Source organism: Marmota marmota, unplaced genomic scaffold (assembly GCF_001458135.2).
Source record: "Marmota marmota marmota unplaced genomic scaffold, marMar, whole genome shotgun sequence".
Taxonomy (NCBI): domain Eukaryota; kingdom Metazoa; phylum Chordata; class Mammalia; order Rodentia; family Sciuridae; genus Marmota; species Marmota marmota.
In genome coordinates, this window is record NW_026000082.1 from 38,314,231 (window position 1) to 38,340,273 (window position 26,043).

At 42.4% G+C, this 26,043-nt stretch overlaps 1 protein-coding gene across 4 annotated transcripts in view; it reads right to left on the reverse strand.

The window, feature by feature from the left end:
- Positions 1–26,043, reverse strand: part of Zbtb40 (zinc finger and BTB domain containing 40) — a 66,797-nt gene that overhangs the window by 29,915 nt on the left and 10,839 nt on the right. For all 4 annotated transcript variants that reach the window (XM_015485550.2, XM_048816111.1, XM_015485549.2 and 1 more), the window contains exons 2-3: positions 5,500–6,504; positions 4,942–5,075 (exon numbers count right to left, since the gene is read on the reverse strand). In XM_015485550.2, coding sequence (XP_015341036.1) covers positions 4,942–5,075; positions 5,500–6,178 — 813 coding nt within the window. In that variant the 5' untranslated portion in view covers positions 6,179–6,504. The remainder of the gene's footprint in view (positions 1–4,941; positions 5,076–5,499; positions 6,505–26,043) is intronic.

The following is a 26,043-nucleotide window of genomic DNA, read 5'->3' on the forward strand; positions in this document are numbered from 1 at the left end:
AACAGCAACCCACTTTTACCTCTCATAGGGCTGTAAAACGAATCCCATTAACTCACTCTCCAGAGGACTAACCCGCACTGTCATTAAGCAGTCCTCAGAACACAGACTGCACTGCTGGACCAGTCTCCAAAGCAGTGACATGGTTGAAAATAGCAAATCACGCAGGAGGAGAAACTTGTTTGCCTTTGAAATACAGTTGAAGGAGAAAAAAAAAAAAAATGTTACCAGGTCTTCAGCTTTGGGAGTCTTTCCAGAACTTTAAGTGAAAAGTGAATCAAACAGCATGGAAATCAATACTAGAAAAAGTTAGCTCCTGATTCTGGTTGAAGATCCACTTTGCTGTATACACAATTAATTAAAGCAGGGACATGGCCAGGAATAAAGAAGCAAGACGATGAAAAGTTCTAGCATAAAAACTGAAAAGAAGTATGAGTCTGGCTTTAAATAAAGGTTTTACTCGGCTCAGCCAGAAGCCTCCTGGGTCACCCCTTGCTGGTTATAATGGGCAGGGATGTTACACTGGGACAGCAAAGGACAGAAGACACTTCCCGCCCAGCACAGGAGAGCTCTCCCAGTAATCAGTTCTGGCTTTGGTCTCACCCAGTTTAAGCAGCAGGCCCTTCTCATGTCCCTGCGATCACTGCTCGAGGATGGCTTTGCCACCTTTCACCATTTATCTCAGGAAATAAAGCCATCAGGACACTGCTGGACAGTGTCCTCCCTGAACTCGATCCAGGCCACATGTGTCCATCTCAGCCAGAAAGCACAGCACTCATGAGCCTCAGCAAGCCTCAAAACAACACACCCAGGAGTACATTATCTTTAATGTTAAGTTGTCAAGTCATGACATCATGGTTAATCCAGTAACAAAACAAACAATTCAAAGCTCCTTAGGAACTAAAAGTGTACAAGCAGAAAAACCACAGCAAAAAAAACTGACTTTGAAGTTGTACTGAAACCTAAAACAGCACGCCCCAAGTGAACAGCTCCTAAAGGGCTCATCCCCGAAGCCTTTGGCGAGTCCTCTAATTTGGTGATATCTGCGTACACTCCCCAGGAAATAATCAATCACGTGTAGCAGGATTTCAGTGCTGTGAAGACCCCATGTAAGGACAGGGACTGGGTCTTAAGTTTGTCTTCCCAGCAACCAGCTCAGCTCGAGGCTTCAATCAGCTGCCCAGGTCGAGAAGAGGAGCACGAGACGTGAGCGGCATCCCGCGGCCTCTGGCTGCACTGAGCACTCGGGCATCTGCCGTCCAACGCTGAGAGTTCTGTAGGCCATTGACCTCTCCAGAGCCTTCTCAGAATGTGATCCACAGATACCAAGACAGCAACCCCTGGGGAACTTGTTAAAGACACAGGTTCCCAAGTTCTACCATATGCTAAGACTCAGACCCTGGAACGGGTCTGGAGGCACACACTGTGACAAGCACTCCAGGTGACTCTGTCTGCACGGCACCTTTGTTCTGGAGACTGACTGCTCTGTACCAGACGCTACCCCTCTGGCTCAGGAGGCTACTTTCAAGTGGATGGTGGCACCTCTTTGAAACATGGCTTACCAATTAAGCCTACAGTATCACAGCGAACGGCCACGGCACTAAGGTACCAAAAGGCATCCGTGAAAGGAGGTTTAGAGGTCTATTAAATCTAAAAATACTGAGTTACTGTATAAACAAACAATAGCAGCTGCAACCTACTGAGTTCCTACTGTGTGCCTGGCATTTTACTGTGTTTTCTTTTAGTTGTAGATGTGCACAATACCTTCATTTTATTTATGTGGTGTTGAGGCTTGAACCCAGTGCCTCATGCATGTGAGACAAGCGCTCTACCACTGAGCCACAACCTATATTAATTCACAATGACCCTATGATGTACTGATAATATTCCCCATTTTACAAATTAAGAAACTAAAACTTATAAAGACAAAGTTGCTCCAGGTCACGATGTTAATAAACAGCGGAGCTGGATACATAAATCGCATTTACACATACTAGAATGCTACTCAGCAGAACGCCACGTGGCAACAATAAGAAATGAACACACAACAACATGGATGAATCTCCATATAATTATGTTGAATAAAAGAAGTCACAGTGGGCGTGTTAGCACATGCCCACAGTGACTCAGGAGGCTAAGGCAGGAGGATCACAAATGTGGGCCAGCCTTAGCAACTTAGTGAGGTCCTCAGTGACCTAGCAAGACTTTGTCTCAAAGAAAAAAGGCGGGCAGGCAGTGCTGGGGATGTAGTTCAGTGGTAGAGCAACCCTGCATTCAATCCTCAGTACCAAAAAAGAAGCCAGACCCCCCACCAAAAAAAGTACTATATGACTCCATTTAAATAATAATCTAGAAAATACAGACTAATCTAATGGAGAGACAGCAAATCAGTGGTTACCTAGGGGATGGGTGAGTGGAAGGTGGTAAGTGGGACTTAAGAAGGTGAAGAAACCCTTGGGGTGATGCAGATGTTTACTGTCTTGATTGTGATGGCTTCGGGGCATGTACATGTATCAAAATCTATCAAATTGTACACTTTAAATATGTAGAGTTTTCCTGTGGAGCTGTGGGTTTATATCCCACTTCTGACACCAAAGACCAAACAAAACTATAGTTTACTGTCAACTATACCTCTTTATAAAGCTGTCTCAAACAAAACAAAACAACAACAAAAAAACAAATACAGAAGAGAGAAGTGGAAGACCTAAGTGTAAAGTGGCATCTACCTAGTTCTATAATTAATTATTTGATGGTGGTGGGATCCAGGGCCTCGTGGTTGCTAGGCAAGGGCTCCACCACTGAGCTACGTGGGCAGCCCCTCGTTTAATTTAATTTTATGTTCTTAAATCATCTCTTCCCTTTTGCTTTCTGCAGTTGAAAGATTTATTAAGGACTATAACAGAATAAATTTTAAAAACAGCTACCAAGTGATTTGTAGAGTTCTCTCTAACCTCTAAACCAAGAAAGAAATAATATAAGCCTGGAATGATCACCAACAGTGAATCGGTACTCTCCCAAGGTACTATTAATGTTACTGCCATCAAAAGATTACATAAGAAGTGAGAAAAAAAAGAAATATTGAATGAATCCAAATATGACAGACATTTCTTGAGCAACTCTTATGTGCCAGACACTTTGAGAAACTAGTTAAAAAAAAAAAAAAAAAAAAGCACAAGACACAGTCCAAGCAAGGACAGAGGTGGTACTAAAAACTTGATTATTGCTGACCTGAAGAATGATGTTGCTCCTCTATAGCCAAAGTAAGCCTGCTTAAGGAAGCCGGAGGAGAGAAAATGAAGAGGTCTGTCTAGAAGCTATCAAGTAGCAAACGAACAACAATGATGGATTGAACAGTTCAGAGAACATACAAGTGCAAAAATTAAAAAAACCATAATGTCCTTTCGGCATAGTCAGTATAAAGAGTACCAAGGATTTATGACTTGAATCCCCAAAGAGAGTCACCAGCGTTGGTCCAGCCTTGTAAACAGCTTATCTATAAGAGCTATAATAATTTATACCTATGGCCAGCTGTCAATTGATACGGTTAAAATCAATACCAGACCTTGAATTTTTTTTTCCCCCAAAAGTAACCTGCAGTGAATCAGGAGAACATTTAAATACTTACTGGAAGGCATTTATTGATTGGATTAACAGTATCTAGCAGATACTGAATTGCCTACAGCCACATGGGAGCACATCCCACACCACCTCATCAATCAGATGGGTAGGCCTGCTGGGAGGCCACCATCCTACTCTGTGAAGCCTCTCAGCAGGGACATGCAGGGCTGGCAGAGAGGGAAACAAGAAGAGTTCTAAGTACCTGTGGAGTCAGGTGTTGGGAGCATACAGGTGAGGATGTGTCTTAACTGTATTACTATAGAGAATAAAGATCAGCCAAGAAGCAGCAAGATAGACATTTGTCAATTTCTTTTAGGGCAAATCCTAAATATTTTCATATATATGTATCATTGGCACACGATACATATTATATCATTTGCTTGACACATTTACATAAACGTATCATTACTCGGTGTGGTGTGTAGGAGGATAAGTTTAAAGTCCGAAAGCAGACTCAAGGTAGAGGGCTTGCCTAGTAGTGGGAAGACCCTGGGTACTATCCCTAGCATCACAAAAAAGTCATAACTAGGTTTGAATTCTGGTTTGGAATCTTACAAGCTCTGTTCCTTTGTCAAGTTTTACCTCCTCTTTGAGACAGTTTTTTCATCCATAAACCAGGACTAAATAATAATAATAATAATAATAATAATAATAATAATAATAATAATAATAATAATAATAATAATAATACCCATTTCCATGACTTTTTAAAAAAAATATTTACTTTTTAGTATTTTGTTTTGTTTTGTTTTGTTTTTTTAAGGTGGACACAATATCTTTATTTTATTTTTTATGTGGTGCTGAGGATTGAACCCAGTGCCTCACCCATGCCAGGCAAGCGCTCTACCACTTGAGCCACATCCCCAACCCCTCCATGACTTTTGTGAGGATAAAACAAGATTAAACCTGTACCAAGCTTATCCTGGTGTGGTAGATAGTCCATCCTTCTTGTATAAGTTTGAAAATCTGTTGTTTTGCTTTTAATGCTTCCGTCTCTGATTTGGGCTTATCCAAGACCACCCTCTGCCTCACTTTACCCTCAGGATACAGCATTTTCAGGAAGGAACAGTGTGATCATTGAAGTATCCTGGATTGAAACCAGTAAGAAGCTGGGATATCCCTATCATCAAACGTAACTGCATTTTCAAATCTTGCTCTGTACTTTTACAAAACTGCTCTTTGTAAAATAAATGTCAAAAAAATTGAAGGTTGAGAAATCTGAACCCCTGCATATTTTGCCTTTTCATAATTCTGCCCCATGAGGGAAGGCAGCACGGAGTCCTGAGGACCTAAATCAGCAAACACAGGACGCTCAGAGGCACCTACCTCCTTCTGGGGGCCTTCAATTTCTGAACATTCTTCTAATCTTTTTAAAATGTCCTGGGAAACCAAGAGTGCATCTGAGAAGACGTTTTCATTTTCTAGAAGAAAATTCAGCTGCCAGTGTTTCCTCTCACGCTCTGGATGTAGAACAAAATGAAAAACAGTGATTTGTTATTTGGAATGACTAAAAGGAGGCATCAGTTGTCTAAGAACCTTCAGGTCACAGAGGACAGCAGCCCCTCAGGGCTGAGCCACAGACACAGGCATTTCTCACAGCCTCCTCCTGCCCACTGTCCTCAGCCTGGTTAAATGAACAGATGACTGGAAGAGGTTGAACACTATTATTTCGATACTGCTCAATTCCAGATTTTCAACAATGAGGAACTTTTAATGTCCAGTGAGTTACTACACCGAGTTTCAGTTTCCTACCCAATGGTGAGCTTTGGTAAATTAATAACGAAATGATAAAATTAATAAAAATCATCAAATATAGTAATTGACAATAGATGTGCTGACTCCCTTAGATAGACATTTAAGTGAACAAGATTAGCTGAGTGTTACCTGGTGCTGTGTCTGCTCCCTTTGTCTCACTGAAGGCTCCGTCAGGGGAGGGGACGCAACCTGCAGCTGGGGCTTCCGGGTCGCCCTGAACCTCCTGGGCAACAGGAGGATCCGTGCTCATCTCCTGTGTCATCATACAGATGGATTCCTGGGTCTCAGCCTTTACAGGGGCCCCCAGTGTGGCAGGAACCTCCAGGGAAGAAGGGGGATGCTCTCCAACACCCTCGGAGGAAAGGACCTCTACATGAGGCTTCTCTGACTCCTTCCGACATGCCTCTGAGGATGGCACAGAGCCATCCTTCACCACCTGCCCCTGGACAGAGCAGCTGACAAGGCTGGTCAGAAGATTCTTACAACTAACAGCCACATCAAACATCTGCAGGCTGTCGGCCAAAGAGATGATCTTGGAGAAGTTGTGCTTGCCCACAGGGAGCTTGCCAGTGTACATCATTTCTAGCAAGAGGGCAAACTCCTCGGGGCTCACCACAGAGGCGTCAATGGAGATGGTGTCTGTGTTGTCCAGCAAGGTTTTGAACAGGAGGCTGGCTGCAGCCAGAACGAGCTTGTGAGCCCTGAAGTAGACGGTGCCGATGGAAATAGTGCAGTCGCAGAACTGCTGCTCCTTGCACAGCGTGTAGAGCTGCCGCAGCAGCTGGTGGCTGTAGTTGGGGAGCTCCATCGCCCAGGAGTCCCCTCCTCTCTCCTTCCAGTCCACTCACGAGGACAGCCTGGAGACAACCACAAACACCCAGGAAGGGCCTCGAGTGATGCGCTCAACAAGGAGGCAATTCACGCAACAAATGCTGCTTGGCGGGGAGGGGCAGCTGGCCAGGTGGCCTGACTAACAGAGACCTCGGAGATCGCCACGTGCTCAGCGACAGGAGAGGGGCTGTGCGTGGCCGCAGCAGCCTAAGGAAACAGCCATGAAAGGGCCGGGCCTGCCTCGGACTTCAGGCTCTCACTACTACTGGATGCCGTTCTTGTCCCCAAAGAGCAGGTGGCCAACTGGAAGAGACAAATACATGGACAGAGACATCAAACACAACGTCCTTGGTGTGTTCAAGCCTTCTGCACTGCTGCCTGCCACTTGCTCTAATATATTTCCCACGGGTTCCCTTGGCCCCCTGCTGGGTCACTAGTCACCTGTTGCCTTTGCTGGAACCTCTTCATCACTTCTGCCACTCAGGCCTCCTTCTCAGGCTCCCCTCCCAACTTCAGATGTGCACCTGCAGCTACCCACTGGGCAGCTCCAACAGGAAGCTGACAAGTTTCTGAAACTCTACTCTCCAAAGCCCTCCTGCCATCTTCCCCACCGCGCAGCAATTGTGTCCTCGTGGTTCAGACGGAAATCCTGGGAGTCATCCTTGACTCATTTTTCTCATACCCTAGATCCAATCCTTTTACTGCTGCTGTTGGCTCTTCAAATACAAGCCCGGTCCACTCACTCCTCGTCCCCCGCATGGCTCCCTCTGGGCAGCCCACACCACCATCACCACTTGTCTGGATTAGTGCCATCATCCCTAACTGGCCCCCAAGCCCCTGCCCTCCCTAGCATTGCCCCTACCTCTCCCTCTCTTCTCCCCAACCATCACAGTGACCTATTTAGCACATAGTCAGAGCTGGTCACTTCTTTGCAAAGAAGCCACAAGAGGCTTCGAGTCTTTCAAGGTATGGCTGCTGCTGGCACCCCACCCATTTTCTCCTCCTCTCCCTGACTTTGCCCCACGGGCTCAGCTGACCCTAGAGCACACAGCACACTCTGGCCACAGACTTCCTCAGTCCTGTGCCTGGCTGACTGACTCACTCCCACCAGGTCTCTGCTCAGACACCTGCTCAGACAGGTTGAGCATCCCAATCCAAAAATCCAAAATCCAAATGCTCCAAAATCAGCACCTCTGGGGAGCCAATAGGACATCCCAAGTGGAAAACTCCACATCCGACCTCATGGGACAAGTTGAGTCAACACTCAGGTGCACTAAAAATACTGTGTGAAATTACCTTCATGCTGTCTGCATGATGTTTACATGGAACGGAGAGAAACTTCATGTTCAGACTTGGGTCCTACCCTCAAGATCCTTTCACTATGTACACGAAAACATTTCCTAAAAAATCCAAAACCAAATTTCCTGTCTGGAGCGTTTCTGGTAAGGAATACTCAGACTTTATTTTCATAAGGCCTCCTTCCAGCCTCAGAGCTGACAACCTCCTTCCTCTGCTTTGTTTTGATCCCGGCACCATCGCCTTCGGGCTCTGCAGCATCTTGACTAGAACGCAAGTCCCATTAGGGAAGCTCCCTCCATCTCTGTCTAGCACAGGCACTCTGGTCAGCTGGTAGGGTGGACTGGGAGCTGGCAGGAACTACAATAACAGAGAAGCCCCGATGGGGGCAGAGGGGGATCCAGGGAGCAGAGCTGAGCTGTGAGGAGGAGCGGCCAGCTGGCCTGCCTCCTAAACGAGGCACAGAAACTGATGGGGTGAAAAGGGCAGAGGAAGAGGCACTGGGCAGGGAAGCTGATGGGCAGATAGGCCAGCACTCTGTCATGGCGGGAGGGCTAGGAGACGAGATCACAGAGGTCAGTGATACTAAAATAGGAAGCGGGGGACACAGAGAGGCAAGAGATGGATCTGGAGAAGCAGCCAGGGGTTCTATGCTCAGAGGGACATGAAGGCCATGCTTAGGAGCCTGGGTTTTCTCCTAAAGGCAATGAGAAGCCATTGAAAGGATTTATGCAGGAAAGTCACATGGTCAGAGCTGCATTTTAAACACACATCACCTACGTGGTGTTTCTATAGAATCTGAGAGGACTAATACGAAGGCAGGCTCCATTATTACAGGGCATCAGAGGAAAATCCATTCGGCTTTGACCAAGAGAAGTCGTAACAAGAGAGAGGAGGAAAGAACCCCACAGAATTTAGAATGTGTAAATGTTGTGATTTGGGAGCTGAATGGATATGAAGATAGGAAACAGCTTCTCAGGTTCCTGGTTTGGTGCGTGGGTAGATGATGAGATGGTCCAGGTAATACAAGCTAAGAGTTAGGAGGGGACACCTATCTGGTAGAGTTTTGGGTTGAGGATCCCATAGCAATGACAAAATTGTATAATCTCACTTGTATAAAAAAGAAAAACTAGAGTCAGAGTAGAGAGATGTTTTGGAAAAAAACAAAAGTCTCACATTAGCTGCCTGTTAGAACTGATGCCCTCTCCACCCCACCACGATTTCTGTATTTTCTGATATCTGAAGCTGACAAAAGTAGAAATAAAAATATATCCAAGTTCTCTGATTTCTATTTTGCATGAGAAGAGTTTAGACGTCACCCTCCATCCAAATAACAACTGAAAAGCTAAAAAATTAACAATCCTTCTTAGATTCATCAGAAAAGAGAGAGCACTGTCTCCCTAAATTGGTGACAGGCAGAAACAGAATCATAATTTAACAAACTGAAACCCACAGCAAACGCCTCTCTGGGAGCGAGCCAGTGCCACGTTCAGAAAACCTGAACCATAAATGAAGAATCACAGGAGGCCGAGAGATCACAACTGAGAGAGCGCTCAGGGTGTCCAGCCACAGGGCGTCCCTCCGCTTTCAGTGGTTAACTCCTGGAGCACACCAGGCCCTCACCGAGCACGTCTGAGAAAAATTCCTTCATGCTTCCCATCTCTCCAGCATATTCCGGTATTCATTTTGGAATATGCCAGAGCACTGTTCTTTACAAGGCCTGCACTCAGGAGCTTAACCCACTGGGGAAAAAGGAAATGCCCAACTCCAGCTCCTTCTACCCATCTTGTACCACGCAAGGGACAGGAAACCTGAGAAGTGCAAGTGAGATTCGCAGCCCAGGGCACAGCCCCCAAGAGCCAGATCATAGATATGGAATCATAGATATGGACTGCTCCCCTCCCGACACCTTACACCGCACATCACCAAAGGCCTATGAACAGCAGATCCTTTTATGCAATACAATGTGACTACCTTGCATCAAAAAAAATACAAGGCAAGGCTAGGCTAGGCATGGTGGTGGACACCTGTAATCCCAGAGACTCGGGAGGCTGAGGCAGGAGGATCATAAATTCAAGGTCAGCTCAACAACTTAGTGAGACCCTGTCTTTAAGAAATTAAAAAGGGCTGGGGATGTAGGTCAGATGTAGAGTGTCCCTGGGTTCAATCCCTAGTACTGGAGGCGGGGACTAAACTAAAATCAATAATCTAAGCTTCCATTTTAAGAAACTATAGCAAAACAATGACACACACACACACACACACACACACACACACACACCACTAAATCCAAAGTAAGCAGAAGAAAATAAATGACAAAAATCAGAAGGAAATGAAATCGAAAACAGGGAATCAAAAAAGAAAAAAAAAATCAATGAAACTAAAAGCTGATCTTTGAAAAGACAAATAAAATTAATAATTAATTAATGTATCCATGTTAAGCAAAAGAGAGATCATACAATTACTTATATCAGAAATGAAAGAGAGCGATCCCTACAGATCCCGTGGTCATTAAAAGGATAATAAAAGAATATTATGAACAACTCTATGCCCACAAATACGATAACCTAGAAGAAATGATCCAATTCCTGGGACAGCAAAATCTGCCAAAACTCTCACAAGAAGAAACAGACTATCAGTGTAACTCTGTATCTTGTAAAGAAATTGAATAAAAAATAACCTTCCTGAGTGAAGTAACAGATATAGACGAGTTCACTGGTAAATTCTACCAAATATTTAAAAAGAATTATTCTGGTTCTTTTGAATCTTGTCCAGAAAGTACAAACAGGGAATACGTCCTCTTTTTTTTCTCCCTGTGGTGCATGCAGTGCTGAGGATGGGACCCAGGGCCTACTGCACGCCAGGCGAGTGCTCTACCGCTGAGCCACCTCCAGCCCCTAACTCATTCTTTGAGGCCATCATTACTCTAATATTAAAACCAACAAAGACCTCACAAGAAAAGAAGGAATAGACCAACATCTTTCATGAACATAGAGGCAAATGTGCTCAACAAAATGTTAGGAAGCGGAATCCAGCAACATATAGAGAGTCACGCCCCACAACCAAGTGGGACTATCCTAGGTATGAAAGGCTGGCCAGCATCCTGACATCATTTCATCACCACCTCCCACTGTCCAGCATGTAGGACACCTAGAAAAAAGTGGTAAAGTTTTATAGGGCTTGTGTAAAATTGCTCAATTTTATAGGCATCCTATCTATAGGATGATGGGAAATAATGAGTTAATGTATTTCAACACATCAACAGACTAAAGAAAAAAACACACATCAAAAAGTGCAGAAAAGGCATTTGCTGAAAGCCAATACCCATTCAGCAAACTAGATATAGGAACTTCCTTGGCATCTATCAAAACACAAAAAGCCCACAACCAACGTCAGCTTGATGCTTTTCTGGTAAAATCAGGAATAGTGTGACAAGGATGTCCCTCTTCTTACCTCTGCTATTCAACACTGGTCCAAGTTAAGGCAACCTAAGAAAAGGTGGAAGGCATACAGATTGGGAAAGAAGACACAAGACTCTTTTTGTTTGCAGCAGACATTGTTCATGCAGAAAATCTGAGATAACTGACCAAAAAAACTTTCTTGGAATTAATAATTGCAGCAAAGTTGCAGAATTAAAGTTAATATATGAAAATCAATTGATTTTTCCCACATATCAGCAATGAAAGTAGAATTTGAAATTAAAAAAAAAAAAAAACTCAAGGAAACATTTAAGTATAAATCTAACAAAATTTATACAAGCCCTATTTGTACAGGACCTATATGAGAAAAACTACTCAAGTCTAATGAAAGGTATCATAGAAGAACTAAATAAATGCAGAGATATTTCATTTTCTCTGATAGAATGACCCAGTATTTTCAAGGTATCAGTTCTTCCCAACTTCAATTACATAATACATGCAATCCCAAAGTCCCAGCAAATTATTTCATGCATATCAACAAACTGATTCTAAAGTTTGTAAGAGGCAAAAGACCCAAAATAGCCAACTCGATATTGAAGAAGACCATAGCTAAGGAATGATGCTGACTTCAAGACTCAGTACAAACATGAGCAGTGTAACTCCACATCAAGTTCAACCACAAGAATGGGATCAAACTTAGAATGGGTTGCACCCCATGAATGTATAATCTATCAAAATACACCCTACTGTATCTTGTAATATTAAGTCCTGTAGTTGAAGACTTACATCCACACAATTTGTGTATCTAAAACAACAAATTTTAAAAAAGACAGTAGAAAGCTATAATAAGAACCATGTGGTACTCATCAAGTAGACAAAAAAAGTATATCAGTAGAACAGAATAGAAAGGCAGCAACAGACCTGTGTAAATGCAGTCAGTCCACTGAAGGTTGACAAGGGAGCAAAGACATCCAGGGAAGCTGTCCTCCAACAAGGGTGCTGAGCCTCGCCACAAACCTCAGACCCATCATGAAAATCAATTCAAAATGGATCAGAGCCAGGTGTGGTGGCACACATCTGTAATCCCAGCAACTCGGGAGGCTGAGGCAGGAGGATCACAAGTTCAAAGCCAGCCTCAGCAACTTAGCAAGGCCCTAAGCAACTCAGTGAGATCCTGTTGCTAAATAAAATATTTAAAAAGGGCTGGGTCTGTGACTCAGTGGTTAGTGCCCCCTGGTTCAATCCCCCTACACACACACACACAACAAAAAAAGGATCAGAGACCAAAACGTACAATGCACAACTATGAAATCCTAGAAAATAAGAGGAGAAAACCTGTTGACTTTGGGTATGAAAATAACTTTTTAGATACAGCACCAAAGACGAAAGGAAATGATAAGTTGAACTTCACTAAAATTGAAAACTTCTGCTCCGTAAAAGGCAATGTCAATATAAGAAAACCACAGAGTGGGAGAAAATACTTGCAAAAGATGCATCCAATAAAGGACATTAACCAAAATATACAAAGAATCCTTAAAGCTCAACAACAACAACAAAACTAACCAGTATTAAAAATGGGCAAAAGACCTGAAAAGATACTTCACCAAAAAGATACACAGATGGCAAGTGAGCATGGAAAAGATGTTCAACTTTGCATGTCATCAGGAAATTGCAAATTAGAACAAGATAACTTTATACACTTATTAGAATGACCAGAGTTCAACCACTGGCAATACCAAGTGCCGACAAGGCTGTGGAGCAATAGGAACTCTCATTTATTGCTGATGGGAACAGAAAATGGAAGTCACTTCCCAAGATTGTTTGGCAACTTCTCACAAAATTAGACAAACTTTTATAACGTCGTGATACATGATCTGGCACTCACCTTGTAGTTGAAGACTTACATCCACACAAACCTGCATGCACATGTTTATGGTAATTTTATTAATAGTTGCCCAAAGTTGGGAGGAACCAAGAAGCAGGTGGATGAATAGACAAGCCGTGGTGCCTACAAGGTACTCAATGCCAAGGAGAAAAAAGCTAGCAAGCCACAGGGAAAACAGACAAGGCTTAGATGAATATTAAGTGAAAGAAACCAACTTGAAAAGGTTACTATTTTGTGATTCTAACTAAAACCATGCAGACAGAAAGAGATGATGGTCAGAGGCCGGTGGGGAGGGACAGATGAATCAGCAAAGCACAGAGGATTTTTAGTAGTGAACTTATTCTTTATGAATCTACAATGGCAGATACATGTTTTGACAAAATTCACAGATGGACAACACCAAGCGTGAGCCCTAATGTAAACCATGAGCTTTAGATGATAAACACGGATCAACAGAAGTTGTCAAGGGTAAGAGATGCACCACAGCGGCTGGGATGCGGGGTGGGGTGGGGTGGGGTGGGGTGGGGTGGGGGGTGGTCTCCTCCTTACTGCGCATGTGGAGAAGGGGGAGTGCATGGGAACTTTGTTATATTTTGTTGTGTACTTTTAAAAAACTACTCTAAATAAATAAAGCTTATCAATTAAAATAACAACTTTCCTGTAAGGTATACAGGTTTTTCAGTTCTAGCCACCGCAGACTGCATCTCCACCATGGTAGCCAACACTGCGGGCATTCATTACTTCACATGATTATCTTTGGCTGGTTCAAAGAGGACCTCTGACAACATCTAGCCCTATTGTTTAGGTACATTCTGTCTTCATAGCTGCATTACAAAAATGTATGTTTTTTAAATAGATAAAGAGGGAAAAAATCCCATAAGAATTAAACAATTGTTAGGAGCTGTCTTCAGAAAAAAAGGATGAATATCTACAATTTTTAATTGCCTTATTTTAATAACTGAGGAAAAAATCAGAACAGGAATTAAGCTACTAAACAGGCATTGATATAAACAAATTATATCAAGGTAATGTGATTTTTTTTCCAATAAGACAAACTATAGGCTTTATGGATTACAACAAATCAAAAGACTCACCTGGATACATGGTAAATATTTTTAAACATTCTTTTTTTTTTTTTAATCAAACTTTCTTTTTTTTTTTAAAGAGAGAGAGAGAGAATTTTTTAATTTTTTTTTTCTTTCAGTTTTTGGCAGACACAACATCTTTGTATGTGGTGCTGAGGATTGAACCCGGGCTGCACGCATGCCAGGTGAGCGTGCTACTGCTGGAGCCACATCCCCAGCCCCAACATTCTTATTACTAAGAAATAAGTGACTAGAATTATATTTTCAGGACAAACTAAAACTTAAAAGGTTGCTTTGTAGTCATTTTTCTGAGCAGACTATCCATATCTCTCATCAGCTTAATAAATAAGAAAATCCACCAAGATGAAGAGGCAGATATTTGAGCATTAACTAAAGGGCTTTCTGGTGGAAGCTATTTAATATTCTTATTAACAACTAAATTAAAAGGGAAAATAAGAGAATGACTTTAGCAGAATAAGCAACTGGGCAATGTTAAAAAATATCAAATCAAATTATGCACCTTACCAGGACACAGATGCTAACAAGATGGTGCTGATAAATAAAAGAAGAATGGAGAAAGTCAAGGCCCAAATCATTCAAACATGGTCAGGGGCTACTCAATGAATGTAAGCTGGCAGCACTGAAAGCTGAACACTTACTGAGGATGACAGAAACACTAATTAAAGAGTAGAGTTTTGGCAAAATGGCACACTGAGCTGATGTAAATGGGTCTTTTCTCACACAGAAACACTGGATAAAACATAACAAAAATGCTTTTAAAATACATAGTCAAGTTAAAAAAAAAAAGAAAGAAAAAGAAAAAGAAAAGGGAAATCTCCAGGCACCTGAAATCAAAGAGACATCAAAATCAAAGCTGGAACAGTAAGTGGGAGTTGAGACCATGATAGCTCATGGGGGTTTCAAACTCCGTGCAGGCCCTGGGCTTGGAGGAGGACACATCAATGCGCACACGGGGACTGGGAAAAAGGGCTTCAAGCAGGTGAAGGTGGGGAGTTAGAACTGAGACCCTTGCTTAAAGCCCGGAGCCTCAGATGCCTATTCCTCCTGATATGCAGGCTAAAAAAATTTCTTCCCTGGCCCAGGGAAAAAGGGACAAAAAGTGCTAATTATCTAGGGTATGAGTGGGACAAATGACAGACCATGGCAGAAACAGGAGATAATATTTGTAAAATTTAAAGGCATCAAGGAATCAACATCTAGAATAGATAAGAATTCTTATAAATCTTAGGAAAAAACTGAAATCAAGGGGGAAAAAAACTAGACACATTGGCTAACAAGTAGTAATGTATTTATTTAACAATAATAACAGCTGGCATTTAATTGACTCCTACTGTACTCATGCGCTTCACATGAGTGTACGTAACTCACATATTACACAACTCGTTTCATCCTCTTAAAATCTGATGAGGCAGATAGTTACTATACCCTTTTACCAAAGGGAAGACTAAGGCCCAGAGAGGTGGAATAATTTCTCCAAGGTCAAATAGTGACATGTGACAGACTCTAGATTTGAATCCAACATATCACTAGTGAGTACCTAAATTGATACAGCTGTTTTGGAAAAGCAATCTGGTAATATTTAGTGATACATATTGTACATGTACAGGAAGCATCCTCCTGTATATGTCTCTTAGAAAAATTCTCACGTAGGTCCATTAGGAAATATGGGACAGTGGCTGTGGTAGTAATGGCACACACCTGTAATCTCAGCAACTCTGGAGGCTGAGGCAGGAGGATTGCAAGTTTGAGTCCAGCCTCAGCAACTTAGCAAGACCCTGTCTCAAAGTGAAAAATAAAAAAGTGTTGGGAATGTGGCTCAGTCACAAAAAACATCCCTGGGTTCAAACCCTACTACCAAAAAAAGTAATCACGGAAGGGTAACTAGAGATTTGGAGACTACTAAAATATACTGGAGAGGACAACTATATGCTGCTGACCTCACATGTAAAATGTAGAAGCCTCTAACATAGTTTACTGTGTTTCCGCCTCTCTTTGCAAGGAAGTTAAGTGGAGGCGAGGCAGACCCTGATGTGGTGCAGCTGCAGTGAGCTTCTCAGAGTAAGACTCTGTGGGAGAACACGGAGTCCTGGACCCTCCAAGTCCTGGGGACTGACATACAGAGGCCACCCAAGTTATTACTAAGTATTTACTTGGGAAAACTGTCACCAGAGGTCCCATGGGAAGAACGTTTAAGCAACAAAAGAGCACAAGAAGATGGCTGCTCCTCAAAGGAACAATATTAAAGCCTAGAGAAAGGACCAGACTGATACAGCACGAAGATACTTAGAAGAGACGTAATTGGCTGAACCGAGAGCGGTATAATGACCCGAAACACAAATGGGAATTCAACACAAAGTAGAAAACTAGGCCAGCATTCCGAAAGGAGCACACAATATTTATTTATTTAAATTTTTATTCTGTCTACTTCCAAAAAGGATTTGAAAGTTTGGGGGGTTCTCTAAGGTACAAGAAACAACACAGAAGAAAAACCAGGGAAGCAAGTGGGAGCTAATTCAGTTTGTAGGGCACACAGAACCCCTATAAATGAACAGGGAAGAAACAACACCAAGATGCACCGNTTTTTTTTTCTTTCAGTTTTTGGCAGACACAACATCTTTGTATGTGGTGCTGAGGATTGAACCCGGGCTGCACGCATGCCAGGTGAGCGTGCTACTGCTGGAGCCACATCCCCAGCCCCAACATTCTTATTACTAAGAAATAAGTGACTAGAATTATATTTTCAGGACAAACTAAAACTTAAAAGGTTGCTTTGTAGTCATTTTTCTGAGCAGACTATCCATATCTCTCATCAGCTTAATAAATAAGAAAATCCACCAAGATGAAGAGGCAGATATTTGAGCATTAACTAAAGGGCTTTCTGGTGGAAGCTATTTAATATTCTTATTAACAACTAAATTAAAAGGGAAAATAAGAGAATGACTTTAGCAGAATAAGCAACTGGGCAATGTTAAAAAATATCAAATCAAATTATGCACCTTACCAGGACACAGATGCTAACAAGATGGTGCTGATAAATAAAAGAAGAATGGAGAAAGTCAAGGCCCAAATCATTCAAACATGGTCAGGGGCTACTCAATGAATGTAAGCTGGCAGCACTGAAAGCTGAACACTTACTGAGGATGACAGAAACACTAATTAAAGAGTAGAGTTTTGGCAAAATGGCACACTGAGCTGATGTAAATGGGTCTTTTCTCACACAGAAACACTGGATAAAACATAACAAAAATGCTTTTAAAATACATAGTCAAGTTAAAAAAAAAAAGAAAGAAAAAGAAAAAGAAAAGGGAAATCTCCAGGCACCTGAAATCAAAGAGACATCAAAATCAAAGCTGGAACAGTAAGTGGGAGTTGAGACCATGATAGCTCATGGGGGTTTCAAACTCCGTGCAGGCCCTGGGCTTGGAGGAGGACACATCAATGCGCACACGGGGACTGGGAAAAAGGGCTTCAAGCAGGTGAAGGTGGGGAGTTAGAACTGAGACCCTTGCTTAAAGCCCGGAGCCTCAGATGCCTATTCCTCCTGATATGCAGGCTAAAAAAATTTCTTCCCTGGCCCAGGGAAAAAGGGACAAAAAGTGCTAATTATCTAGGGTATGAGTGGGACAAATGACAGACCATGGCAGAAACAGGAGATAATATTTGTAAAATTTAAAGGCATCAAGGAATCAACATCTAGAATAGATAAGAATTCTTATAAATCTTAGGAAAAAACTGAAATCAAGGGGGAAAAAAACTAGACACATTGGCTAACAAGTAGTAATGTATTTATTTAACAATAATAACAGCTGGCATTTAATTGACTCCTACTGTACTCATGCGCTTCACATGAGTGTACGTAACTCACATATTACACAACTCGTTTCATCCTCTTAAAATCTGATGAGGCAGATAGTTACTATACCCTTTTACCAAAGGGANTGTTGGCTCTGCTCCTAAGTGCAACCCACGTGGCCTCACCTGTGTGTGGCTCCCTCTTCCTCCAGGCTGAGTACGGGTGACTAACAAACTGCTGCTGAGTGCCTCTGGTGTCCTGCATCTGGTCATCCCCCCAGCCCTACGGTGGGAATCCCTCCCTCATCAAAGGGATGTATGAGAACCAATTAAAACATCTTTTTATCTTTTTTTTTTTGCCCAGGCCACCTGTCCTGCCTTTTTCCACATCCCTGAATCTTTCGAATGCCTTTGGCAAGGTCCTCAACTGCTGGGGCTGTGCTAAGCTCCTCCCACACACTTTCCCATCTAATTCCCCTTGCAGCCCTGCCAGGGAGCTGGCATGCTATCCTACTTCACAGATCTAAGGAAGCTAATGCACAGCAAGGTTAGGCAGCTTGCCCGAGACCACAGAGCCAGCAGTTTGAGCAGAGTTCAAAGCAGGTCTGCTGCTCCCTGCTCTTAACTACTAGCTTGGCCTCTCTGGCTGACAGACCTTCTGGGCTCGCCGCTATTGCCCCCATTCCTCTGACAGGCAGATGTACCTGCTGCTGGAGGGCGGGGCAGGAGCACCTGCACTGAGGCACCTGCTGCTTTTCCTGGTTTCTGTCATGGCAGGGCAGCTGTCACTGGGAAATAGCACTGTGGCACAGGCCAGCTGGCTGGCTGCCAAGACTTCCCAGGCCGGCTTGAACTGGGTCTACCAAAAGGTTGTCAACCCGCAGACACAGAAACCCTATCCTGTCACAGTCTCACAGTTAATTGGACTTGAGAAGTTGGACAATACTATTTAAACTCAAAAAGAATTACATATCGGAACCAATTCATTAATTCATAATGTGAACTGTCCTATTCACTGCAGTCATCTGAAAAATTTCAAGTGGCAACATCAATATCACCAGAAAGCTGTTAGAAATCCAAGAAGAAAACAAAAGGGAGTTAACTGCACACAGCCAACACACAGTGAAGGCCGGGGCGCTGGTTTGGCGTCAGGGAAACGGGCCGGCAGAGCTTGAGGGGCCGTGTGTGCTGCCAGCACTGGGCCTGTTCCTTCCATCGTGGAGTGCCTGGACTCTCCTGTGGCCGTCCCCTGTGATGCAGCTGTGCTGCTGTGCCCTGCTGGGAGATAACCTTTAGCAGGTACCCAATGCCACTGGGCATGAGCTCGTCTTCCAGTCTCTCTCAGACTACAAGGAGCACCTCTCCTGTCTCTGCCCGCAGGCTTTCTCTTAGTGCTCGGACACCTGGGGACACCTGCCTACAGCCACCCAGAGCACCTCCTCCTTAAGAAGCCTAAGCCCAAGGATGTGCATGACTCACCTCAGCAGCTCCTGGCTTCCAGTCATCACCAAATGCACTTGAGTCCTTTCAGTCCCGTCCTAGTCTGCTGCCTCCAGGCCGCTCCTTGACAGATTAAAACTTGGGGGGGGGGGGGGTGGTATTTATCACTACCCACCACACATGAAATGACTCCTCATCAGAGAAACTATGCAACTGGAATTATCCTTAGACTGTTTGATTCATCCCTATCATTTCCAGATGAACAAACTGATAGAAATTAAGTGACCTGTCCAAATCATGGATCTAAGCAATAACATGGCCAGAACCAGGATCTGGACCTTCAGCCAATACTTGAACCAAAATCCCAAACACCTAACTTCAGACCACGGGTCCTGGGTGGGGAGGGCTTCCATGTATCTCACAGACAGGCAGAGCTCTAGGCATATTTATAGCATATTTACCATTTTTTCTTTGAATCTTTCTATAGAAAAATAACTATCTTCAAGCTATAAAACTGCCCCAAAGTGTCTCAGGGAACATGTGATTGCAACTTTCTCAACCCACTGTCATTAGAATTATAAGTCAGGTTTGTGGCAGAACAATAACAAAAAATCTTAAGTGAATATTCAAGATATTCAAGTAGTACAAGTTTTTTTTTTTTTTCGTTTTTTCTTTTTCTGGTACTGGGGATTGAACCTAGGGCCTCAAACATGCTAGACAAGCACTCTGCTACCAAGCTACACCAGTACTTTTTGAGACAGGGTGTCCCAAGGCTGGCCTCAAATTTGCAATCTTCCTTCCTCAGCCTCCCGAGTTGCAGGATGATCACAGGCGTGTACCACCATGACCAACTTTGGAAAAGTATTTCAATGACAATATTTACTGGGCAACAGTGGTCTTAGATCATGGACTCTTGCTCTGGCAGACTAACTTGGGTAAATCACTTTGATCACTGTGAACTTCAAACTTTACAGTTTTGATGTGAGATGAATTGAGACAATGCACCTGAAATGCTTTAGCAAAGTGACTGTCAACAGTAAATGCTCAATAAGTGTTAGTTGCTGTTATTACAAAAACACCACTTGCATCAACAACACAGGAGAGGTGAATGAGACAGGCCTTCACGCGGTGCCGAGGAAGCATCAACTGGAAAATAACCTGGAAGTTACCTGCTTGTGGAGAGCTAGAAAAGGGCTCAAAGACAGGCACAAAAATGTGGGGCTGGCAGGGAACGGGGTCATTTTATTTGCACCACTGGAATATTTTACCAGAATGAGTTTACGTATTAACTGTATAATTACATATAAATTTAAAAATAAGAAATCCATGAGAGTTAAACAAACAAACAAACAAAAAACTGTTTAACGTTTATATCCTTTAGACCCATTGCAAGGACTCAACCCAGAAACAGAGATACAGCGAAATACTGATGGACACTGTATTCAGAGCAGTAGCATTGATGGCTAAAAACCTAGACGGTTAAAATAAATGAGATTTTAAAGTCAATGTTATACAGCCATACTTATGGAATATTATGGAGCCATTAAAATGCAGGCTCTTAGCTGGGGACGTGGCTCGATGGTACAGTGATTACTTTTACTTGCCTATCACACATAAGGCCTTTCTTTAGTTCAATCCATAATAAAACACACACAAAAAAAGGAGGAAAGAAAGGACTCTCTCTACGACCTAAAGGACATGTAACCAAAGAAAACATAAACTGATCTCATCAAATTTTAAAACTCCTATGTATCAAAGTAAAAAGATAACTCAAAAATGGAAATAAATATTTTCTGATCATATATCTGATAAGGGTCTAGTATCCAGAATATATACATAGTATACCAGAATATAGCCTTGGGGACTCTTACAGTTCAACAACAAAAGGACAAATAAGCTAATTTTAAAATGAGCAAAGGCTCTGAATAGACACGTCCAAAGACAGACAAAACAGCCAATGAGCGCATGGAAAGAACTTCAACATTGTTAGTCATTTGTAAAATGCAGACCAAAGCCATAATGACATATCACTTCACATCCATTAGGACAGCTATAATTAACAAACAAATAAAAACAAACAAAAAAAAACGAGTGTTGCCGAGGATGTGGAGAAATTAGAAGCCTCACAGAATTGCTTGTGCAAGTGTGAAATGATGCGGCCACTATGGAAAACAGCCAGGCGGTTCCTCAGGACATTCAACACTGTGATGTGATAGGACCAGCAAGTCCACACCCAGGCACACACCCAAGAGAAATGAAAACCCGCACCCACACAAAACTTCGTGCACTAGTGCTCACTGGGCATTAAAATAGCCCAAAAGTGAAAACAATCTAAATGTCCATCAACTGATGAACAGACAAAATGTATATCCACACAGTGGAATAACATTCATCCACAGGAAGAAGTAAGTGCTGAGACGGTACCACCTGGAGGAATCCTGGGACATTCTGCTAAGTGAAAGAAGCCAGAAGCAAAACATCACGTGATTCTATTTGCATGATAGGACCAGAACAGGCACATGCATAGAGACAGAAAGTGGGTGAGTGAATGGTTGCCAGAGGCGGCAGGGAGGAAGGAATTAAGAGTGACAGCCAATTGGCACAGGAAAAAAATGGTGCAGCCAATCTGGAAAGCAGTATGGAGATTCCATGGAAAACTGGGAATGGAACCACCTTTTGACCCAGCTATCTATCCCACTCCTCGGTCTATTCCCAAAGGACTTAAAAACAGCATACTACAGGGACACAGCCACATCGATGTTTATTACAGTACAATTCACAACAGCTAAACTGTGGAACTAACCTTCGATAGATGAACGGATAAAGAAAATGTGGCATATATATACACAATGGAGCATTACTCAGCAATAAAAGAGAATAAAATCATGGCATTTGCAGGTAAATGGATGGAGTTGGAGAATATAATGCTACATGAAGTTAGCCAATCCCAAAAAACCAAATGCCAAATGTTTTCTCTGATATAAAGACACTGATTCATAGTGGGGTTGGGAGGGGGAGCATGGGAAGATTAGATGAACTCTAGATAGGACAGAGGGGAGGGAAGAGAGGAAGGGGTAACAGGGGTAGAAATGAAGGTGGAATGAGATGGATATCATTACCCTAAGTACATGTATGAAGACACGAATGGTGTGACTATATTCTGCATACAACAAGAGATATGAAAAATTGTGCTTTATATGGGTAATATGAATTATAATGCATTCTGCTGTCATAGATGACATATTAGAATAAAAAATAAAAATAATATAAAATATTAACATAAATATTAATAAATATAATAAAAATTTTCTAGGGTTACAAAAGTAGTGATGGTCATAGACTTTTGAACTGTACCTTTTTTTTTATACCTTTATTTTTATTCAGTGCTAAGGATCAAACCAGGGCCTCACACATGCTAGGCAGGCACTCTACTGCTGAGCCACAACCCCAGCCCCTTGCACTGTACCTTTTAAAACAGTAAATTGTATAGTTATGAATTAGGTCTAAATTTTTTTCTTGAAAAAAATTAGGCATTTGAAAATTTTTAATAATGTGGGAGAAATGCTAAATACTAAAAGGAAAACAACCATATACTACTAAATATACATATAAATCCAATTTGGTTTAAAATGTGTGTATGCCCATATACATTTGCATAAAAAATATAAAAAGTATGCCAAAAGGCTAACAGTGGTTATCTGTAGGCAGTATCATTATGGGGAACTTATTCATGTCTTCATGTTATTCATATTTTTCTTCATATATTTCAAATTTTCCCCGTAATAAATATGCACTATTTTTATAACCAGAAAACTTAAACAGAGAAAGTAGATCTGCCTGGCTTCAAAGCTACTGGCATTTTCAATATACCATTCACTGACTAAACATTTAAGCTCAGTAAAATAAGACATACTCTGCTAGAAGGTAATTTGCATTAAGTGTAGAACGGGGTTCAAACCTGAGTCCATGCACTGGGAAGGGGGAAAGGAGTGCACACTCTCTTGGATGTCAAGTTGTCCAACTGCACAATTTCTCAGGAGAGGGCCCATGGCTTTCATGAACAGCAGCCTGGCTTAATGGCTCAAAGACAGAGCTGAGCCAGACTATGCAGTATGTATTGTGAATGTGCAATTACAACTTATATGATCTCAGGCAATGACCTAACCTTTGTGGGGCTCAGGTTCCCCATTTACAAAATAGGGATAACCACTGGGTTGTGAGAAGATGAAATGAGTTAACACATCTAATGCACTGGCACTATCTTCCAGGGACACAGTGTGAGCTCATTAGATCAATTAGCAGTAGTCCCCATCATTACCACCACCACCTCACAACCAGACTCTCAAGGAGGGAGAGACATGGAGATGCCAACGACCACTCAGAAAGAAGGCTGTTTTCCAAATCTCCAAACTGGCAGCTGGCATCCAATTCTTGATGACCCTGTAACAACCATTCTACTCCACTAATTTCTTTTTCCAGATTTTCTAATGAAACTCTTCTTTTGAGGCATTCTATAAGATGTAGTGAGGCAAAATATTCAGCCTAACCAACTGCTTCTATCCTCCTATCTTCTGACTGATTCATAGAAACAAGCGATTTTTCAAGACCACTGCAGCAGAGGAGGCTCTGGGAGACTCGGGAGGCTCTGGGCGCCTTCCCGGGCACACTGCTCTGACCCAGCACTCACCCAAGATGACTCTTCACAGGCCCGACTGCACAACCCTTTGTGCGACTCATTCATCTATTGAGTGACTAGGGATCGGGACTGCACTGTACTCAATGCCAACTCTCCATCCTGCAGTCAAGAGTCTTGCCAAGCAATCACCACTTCAATGCTTTCAAATCCAACCTCTCAGGTGTACAAAAGACCCCTGGCTTTGTCACTGGCGCTGACAGGCATTTTGCTGACCTAAAAACGTGGATGATTTCTGAGTTTTCATAACTTGATTAGCAGCATATACTTTTCTCAGCAGGAAATAAATCTGGACCACACATTAACAAAGTCCCAAATTCTAAATTCAAAGATACCCATCTAATGTTAAAATAAAAGTGTCCTGGCACATAAGAATATCATAGCGGGGCACTGTGAGGCCAGAGGCTGTGTGCTGGACAGTAAAGTTCTGGAGCTCTAGAGACACAGCCCAGGGTGTGAAGCCCAGCTGTGCCTCTCAGACTGCCTGTAGGACTTTAGGCAGGCTAAGCTGCTTAACTCTCTGGGGCCTCATTTCCTCTTATGTAAAATAGACATAATATTAGTCCTTATCTTACAAGGCATTTGTAAGAATAAGCGAGTCCATGTAAGTGAGTCAGTCAACATGAAGACTGTTGCTAGCTATTACTATGTATCATAACTTACCGCCTTTGGAAAAGAGAAAAAACACACTTGCCAAACACTTGTTTTTATCACTCTGCTCCAAGACTTTAAGTTCCATGTATATCTTCCATATAGGTCAACTATGACATGATTATTTTTAAAAAAAGCAAAGACTTCACAGACAACCACACTAGCTTCATACAAGTGATCTGGGAGGAAAGTCAGCTGGGAAAGAAGGCGCAAGTGGAGAGTGAGGACTCCATGACATGAGTGCTGGGCTACAACCTGAGAGACGTCTCACAAAACCTAAAATACGCAGGCAATTCAGAGGGACAAAGAACTGAAAACACCTGGCCCAATTCCTATATTTCATAGCTAAGAAAAAGTGCTTTAAGATCATCCAGCTCACTAACGACACAGAGACTCTATTACATAAGTCTTAAATACGCAGTCATACCTGTGAGGGACTGATTCCAGGACCCCTCTTTGGGTACCAAAATCTGAGGATACTCAAATCTCCTATATACTTACTGGTGCTGGGGACTGATCCCAGGGCTGAGCACCTGGACACTGCCACTGAGCCACACTCCTAAGCCCCAACTCCCTTATTTATTAAATGCATAATAAAAATTTGTCCCTCTGTGTCCATGTAGGATTGGGGGGACCCCTATGGAGAGCAAAATATTAAGATGCTCAAGACTCTTATGTGAAATAGTGCAGAATATGCATATAACCTAGGCATATCTTTCCATATATCTTAAATCATCTCTAGACGATTAATTAATTAAAGTATCTTATACAATAAAATGCTTAGTGACAAAAACAAAAAAAAATATGTACATGTTCAGTATTTTTTCCCCAAATATTTTTGATACAAGGCTAGCTGAATCCACAAATGAGGAACTCCACAGGTATGGACAGGCAATTGTAATTTTGGGAGAGTGGCGGGGAGTGGGGGGTAACTGGGATTGAACCCAGGGGTGCTTTCCCATGGAGCTATGTCCCAGTCCTTTTTAATTTGGAGACAGGGTCTCCCGAAGTTGCTGAGGCTGACCTTAAACAGAAAAATTCTCCTGCCTCAGCCTCCCAAGTTGCTGGGATTATAAGCGTGTACCACCCAAATGCATATTCTAAGTGGAAAGCAAAAGGAAGACAATTTGGAAAGAGGAAGAAGAAAAACAGTTTGGGAGGTTAAGATAGTGACCGGACAATAACAATAGCAGCTAATATATCAGCTTTTGGTATCTCCGAGGCTTGGTGGCAAGCGTATTATGTATTTTTGCAAAACCTGTGAGACAGTTACTATTATTAACCCCACTTTCCACTGAGGAAATGAAGGCCTAGAGAGATGAAATGAGTTGCCCAAATCACAAAGCCATTGAGTGGCAGAGTCGGTGAATGAACCCACACTGTCTGATCCCAGAGCAGGAACTTATGCCACCAATTCCTATTGCCCAAGCTTGAGAGTGTAAAATGCACTGAAGCCCTAAATCCCAAATCTTTCTCCTACTAAAAATTTTGGATAACTTTCTCTGGTCAGAGGCATTGCAGAGATACATGATCAACAAAGTGTTTTGTTTTTTTTTTTTT